Genomic DNA, 6,459 nt, shown 5'->3' with positions numbered 1-6,459 from the left:
TCACGGGTCGGCCCGGCATTGCAGTGCCGCCGGGATCGGCCCACATATTACCCTAGCAAAGCAATGAATGAGAAGTTAAAGATCAGTACAATACGTCGCGTGGATGTGAATCTATAACAGGCAATTTGTACAGAAGTTTATTGTTATCCAGGACTTTTCCCAGCAAAAGACATCGACTTAAGTAGACGTTCATAAATTGGTAAAGTGCCCCTCAGATTTTTGCGATTTAAAGCTCTGAGTGCCACTGCAACTGTTATGGACAGGCGTGTACCTTAACATCGGGCGCACGACTCGTTCGTCCCGTCACTTGATATTATATAAAAAAAATCAATATAAATGAGTGAAATGACAAACAGTTAGAAAAATGAGGTATTTCTAGAATAAGTATTTTCAAGAACAAGTCCTTTTAAGTAAAAGTTTTTGTACGAATATGTCTTAAGCAGAATAGGGTACTTCCCGAATAAGGCATTTTCAGAATGAGGCCTACCACAATTACGTACTTTTACAACTACAGATCATTTTGCGAATGGGTCTTATGTCGACTAATCCTGTGGATAAACGATATTTCAATTAAGGCTATCAGCGCAAAAGTGATTAGCCACATTTAATTTTTTATTATAAAATATTTAATAATTTTTTACCAAATTAAAGCTGGTCTGACAATTTTTGTCTTCTTCAAAGCAACACCTTATTCTGAATGAATACAAAACATTTATATTTACACTTGTTTAAGGTCGCTGCGCTAGAAGGACCAGTATTTAAAAACACTGAAAGTAGCAAATGATAGCAATGAAATTATATTTTAAATCCCTCTACCGCTATTTACATGACCATATCATTAGAAATGTTACGGTTTCGAATATGCCATGTATATTTGGACAAAAATCATTACCTCACGTAGGTACGTTTGAGTATTTATGGTACTAGTCCTCACAACACCAGCTAGATGTCACTGTACAGTTTTACGATACAAACTTATGTTTAGTTGTTACCACAAACAGCACAACAGTTAAAATATGGTATAATTAATACTTTTTTCGGATTTTTTAATTAGTAGAGGGTTTAGTGACGTTTTTTATAAATTGCTGACTAGGTATAATGAGTATTTAATAAACAAAATGCATAAATTATGTGTAAAGATTGGTAGATAATAATTTTGTCAACTGTAAATAAGTTTGTAAAATTTCTGAATCGCGGTGTTAAGATTTTCCCTCGACGAATGACCAGCTGGGAACATTTTCGTTGCGGTATCGCTTCTCGGCCTTTTGGCTAAGATCAAAGTGTAGTATCTGTTCTTTTCAGCTTAATATCTGAAAGTTCCCTCATTGAGGGACCAGTATATTAAACTGATTTTTGTGACCAGACGGGATGTTCGGGGCTCGCTCCACTCCCGTCACGGGTCGGCCCGGCATTGCAGTGCCGCCGGGATCGGCCCACATAATTACCCTAGCAATTGAAAGGATCACTATGTCGCTCTTTTGCGGATCCAGTTTCCTTTCTTGCAGCACAGACAATTTCTTCTACGGATAGAGACGGGAAACGTTAAAACGTGCCTTTCTACTCTTTGAAATTTATATATTTATTCTTCCTATAATAAAATTCTCCCTCTACGACTTATACGCTTTTTAGTTTGAAGCTTGCTAAAACGTTTAAGCGCATGGACTTTTAGGTTAAAAAAACCGACCTCAAAAGTCATTCATCCCCTAGTTTGCCACCCTTAGAGGTGGAATATTTTCTTCAAATTTAAATGGGACCACTACTGTGGTAACCTCTTTCCAACAAAAAAAGAATCATCAAAGTCTGCTAATGAAAATACCGTTGCCAATTAGATGATTAGAGATTAGATGGCGGAAATTGAAACAAACACGTAATAAACTCTAATTGAGCATTGAACTAACCAACGCATACGCTTAAATTGAAAAGCGTGCTTATGTGCTTATTTTAAAAAGCTAACTTTTTAAGTACTTTTCGATTAAATGCCCACCTGTATCTGCGGATATCTTGTAAGTTTAACAATCATCGCCATCAAAAACTTCCCAGTAGACACCGTTGCGTGTAGTTGCCATTTGATCTGCCGTAGCAATTCCCATGTTATTGTACGTAATTAGCTTTCTAAAATGGAGATATTGTGTCGATCAGGTAAATGTTTACTTTACTATTAATATCTCTTGTATCCCTGTGCTAACACTGAAATTTCCCAGGAACTTTTACTATTGAATGAATAATAGAAATGTTTTTCCTTTACATTTTTGTCGACATATTTTTTTTCTCCAGTTTCGATCATTTTCGGCGATATTTTTCTCGTCTCGAAGTTGATTTCTCGCGAGAAATCTCGAGCAGAAACCCAAGTTACATTGTTAAGTAGAAGTCCACTAAAAACTCATACATCGCCGCCGCTAGAATTTAACCAGAGGATAAGTACAAATATTATTCTGCTACACTTAGCATCAATTTATTAACATTAAAAAAATGAAACGCATATATTATAACAATAAAATTATATTTTTAATCTCCGCCGCCATCATCACTATTTGCGTCATCATCGCCGTCACTTTGTCCGTCATCGGCACCACTAAGTCCGTCATGGCCGTCACCATCGCTCTCGTTGGCATCCCACGAATGCTCGCTGTCGGATTGTGCTCGTTCTACCTCCATTTCCGACTCGTCTGATGATGTATCTGGAAAAGTGGGTTAAATTTGTAATATTTATTTATTATTTTCGTTTTTTTGGACAAATACTGTTTTTATTATTATTATTCCACATATCCCGGACTTCTGAAAATCAGCGCCACGAAAAAAGCCTTTTGTGGCTCAAACTGAGCAAGTCCCGATTGCACCAGCCGCGACACGCATGACGGTGAATTAGTTACTGCATTATCAATTGTGTTAATTTAATTTTCTTTATTGTATTATTATTATTCATTATTTATTTTAGACTCTCGCCTCTCCGAGGACTTAAATGGTTAATTTTTAATTGTTATTATTATTATTATCGTTCTTTTGTTGTTTCGTTTACATGCGTGTCTGTGCTTGTCCAATAAACAGTTTTATTTCTTTCTTATTAACACAAAGAAAAATTCCTTCAAACTGGACTCGAACCAATATCAGTTGCTATGCCAGGGCCACCATGAGTAACTTCATAAGTTTCTCACACGTGCATTGACGAAGAAAGCCGTTTAAACCTAATATAAATCTGTGAAAAAAGTGCCAAATGGCTTGTCTGTTCATTTCAATTGTCAATGAAATATATTATCGAGATTTTTTTTTGTAAAATAACTCCACTAGTTTTTATTATTAAAAAACACAGGAGAATTTAGACAACACAATAACTTGACCCATTGGGTCGAAAAAGTTTTTCTGTTTTCGATCTTGTATTACTTACTAATCATAATAAAAACAAGTGGAAATAATCATAAATAAAAACTAGTGGTATAGTCCATTTGTTTACGTATTTAACTAAATGTACACATAAACAATCTTTTAATAATTAATATAATAATACATCTTTTATACAAATCAATAGGTATAAAAATAGTTATCCAATTTCATATGAAGCAAGTATTTGTATTTTGTATTTGAAGGTAAGTAAAAATCTTTTTATAAATTATATTCCATTAAATAGACATTTCAAGATTGTTTACATTTAGTTAACTACCTAAACAAATATACTGATCACAAAAAACCTCAATAATACATTTAATCAAAAATCGACATCTAGTTGAGTCAGTTGAGGTATCTATAAAGGTGCTGGCTACTTCATTCCGTAAAATCCAGTACAAAAATCTTTAAGAAAAATAAAGGAGAATTTCGCCAAGTCGATAACTTGACCCGTAGCTCAGTTGGTAAGAGCAATACTATGGTGTAGTACGGTCGTGGGTTCAAATTCCATCGGATCGGAGAAAATTTTTGGATGTGATCGATCTTTGTACTGATAATCATATCAATGAAATAGTTTATTTTTAATTGTTTCACATAACAACAATTGAGTAATTTTGTAGGCAATTTTTTCAGTCAACTTGTTATTGAATATCGTCAGAAAAATCTTGATGAAATTATCCAGTGCGCTGCGCGATATAACTGTTACGCCTGTTAAACTGTAGCCTGTAAAAACCCTAGTTTTTGCGTTCTATTAGCTGTAATACTTACCGTTATACTCCAAAATCGGCTGCTGATCGACCTGTGAATCTTGACCTTGTCGTTGCGACATCGTCAAGTCTAAACGACCCTTCAGGTTCAGAAGTTGGCAGAGGTGGGAGCGTCTGTTTAAAATAATTAAAATGTTTATGTATATTATTGGTTGACAGCCATAAGCACGGCTTTGAAGAAACCTGCCCCAGCAACGACAAAGTTTTGTAAGTAAAACACAAACTAAAATGTCTAGTCGCGCGCGTGGCACATTGTAATTTATTATGATTACATTTTTTTTATAATACCAAATTGACGGGACGAACAAGACGTGCGCCTGGTGGTAAGCGACACTCCTACCATCAGGCGCACGACTATTCATTTAAAAAATGAAATCGTTTGCTGTTGTCACCTCAGGAATGTTGGATTTTGTGATTAATTACTATAATTCCCAACAACAATAACAAACACAACAGTAAAAGTTTTTATTTTACAATTCAATTTTGGAACTAACTATCAAAAACAACGAAAAGGTCTTTAGGTGCCGTTTTTGCAAAACAATGGTAATGTCAAAACAATGGTTGACACAACGGAAGAAAAAAACAATGGAAGTGCGCTGAGCCTTGATTGCTATGAGAACAGATGTCGCCAAAACTCACACATTATTAACTTGAAACATTACAAAATCTTGATATTGATGGGTCGTAGTTTCAAATGTAAAAAGAAATAATAAATTCTGGAGTGTTAATACAATTTAAACTTTACCCTGTTGGCACATCGTTGAAAGTTCATTACCATAAATACTAATTATTGCAAGTTACGACGTTTTGATATTATATTGAAATTTCAATCAATGTGCTGCCATCTAGCGGTTAATTGGAGAACGACGACGACTTGGAGTTGTTAACTTAGTTGTCTAAAAAAGAAACGACCACATTACAGGGGTAAAAGCTTTACTTTCGTTTCTTGTAACAAAAAAAAATAAGACTGCTATTCATCGAGTATATAACCAGAAATAGAGACGAAATGTCATTTAATTTGTTTGAAAACTATTCTGCCATATCATTACGGCGACAACTGCGCTCCGATTGGCTAGCCCGAGTTCGAAACAATTGACGGGTGTCGTCAACTGTTTCACTTCAAATCGACCAGTTAACTTGAGCTTTGCTATAACAGACGAAAATTGCAAAATTACATATTTAATACTTAATTACCGATGAAATGTGATTCCGTTTGTTTTGTAATTAGAAGATTTCCTGTTTTTCCCACACCACCGAATAGAACAGCACGGCATTGTTAGAGATATTTTCTTTATTACAATAAATACAGAACATTTTTTGGAATATACGGAGACGTACACACAGATCAGTAGTTGGCCTGTCTATATTTCAGTACAAACGAGAGCTGATATTTATAAGAGCTGTATCGTTAATGTGTTACCAGGAATATATAGCCCTTATTTCGTCTCTATTTCAGGTTATATATTCGATGCTGCTATTATATGGAACCACCACGGGTAATATTATTATTTTGCACTCCAAAAATAGCACAAAAAGGCATTTTTCTGGGATTTTTGAGGATTTGCACGAAAGAATAACAACCATACCATACAAAGCGAAAACGGCGGACTGAGCTCAGATAGGTCTTTCGAGACCTATTGTTGGCACGCGTCTGACGCTAACTAACTACTTCTACTGTATTTATTGTTCTGTAGTCGACACGTTATTGCTTATCAGGGCAACACTCACTGGGTCAAACCTGGAGCTGTGGAAGACAAGAGGGATGGGTGTTGCCCAAAAATAGGACACAATAAAAATCTGTCCAAACAATTATCTCTAACTACAGGCAGTGTTGGGCGTTAATCAATTAAATTTCAATCAAAAATTCAATCAGATTAAAAAATCAATTCAATTGAAATCAATTGCAATTAAATCAATTGCGACGCGTCGCAATTCGCAATTGATTTAATTGCAATTGATTTTATTGATTTATTGATTTTAATTGCAATTGATTTCAATTGAATTGATTTTAATTGCAATTAAATTTGCAATTAAAATCAATTCCGACCGGTTGGGGGCCCGGTTGAGGGCCCCAGTCGGGGGCCCCAGTTGGAGGACCCGATTGGGGGCCCCAGTTGGGGGGCCGGTTAGGGGCCCCGATTGGGGGGCCCCGGTTGGTGGTCCCGGTTGGTGGTCCCGGTCGGGGGTCCTTTGGGGTGTCCGGTTGGAGGCCCCGATTGGGGGCCCGGTTGGGGTCCTGGTTGGGGCCCCCAACCTGGCCACCAACCGGGCCCCCAAGAAGGGCCCCAAGCGGGCCCCCCAGCCCGGCCCCCAA

General features: G+C 36.6%; 1 protein-coding gene and 1 non-coding gene across 2 annotated transcripts in view; one reads left to right on the top strand and one right to left on the bottom strand.

Moving 5' to 3' along the window:
• The first annotated feature begins 1,249 nt into the window (after positions 1–1,249).
• On the top strand, positions 1,250–1,442 carry LOC113233696. The gene has a single exon (XR_003310731.1). It is a non-coding gene; the product is annotated as a U2 spliceosomal RNA (small nuclear RNA).
• Positions 1,443–2,482: 1,040 nt separating this feature from the next.
• The window catches only part of LOC113233553, an 11,325-nt gene continuing 7,348 nt past the window's right edge, over positions 2,483–6,459 (bottom strand). The window contains exons 7-8 of the mRNA XM_026468675.1: positions 4,147–4,259; positions 2,483–2,678 (exon numbers count right to left, since the gene is read on the bottom strand). Of these exons, the coding sequence (XP_026324460.1) occupies positions 2,506–2,678; positions 4,147–4,259 (286 nt within the window). The 3' untranslated portion in view covers positions 2,483–2,505. The remainder of the gene's footprint in view (positions 2,679–4,146; positions 4,260–6,459) is intronic.

The sequence above is a fragment of the Hyposmocoma kahamanoa genome, unplaced genomic scaffold (assembly GCF_003589595.1).
Source record: "Hyposmocoma kahamanoa isolate Upper Pololo Valley unplaced genomic scaffold, ASM358959v1 79, whole genome shotgun sequence".
NCBI lineage: Eukaryota > Metazoa > Arthropoda > Insecta > Lepidoptera > Cosmopterigidae > Hyposmocoma > Hyposmocoma kahamanoa.
This window is presented reverse-complemented; position numbering and strand designations above follow the sequence as displayed.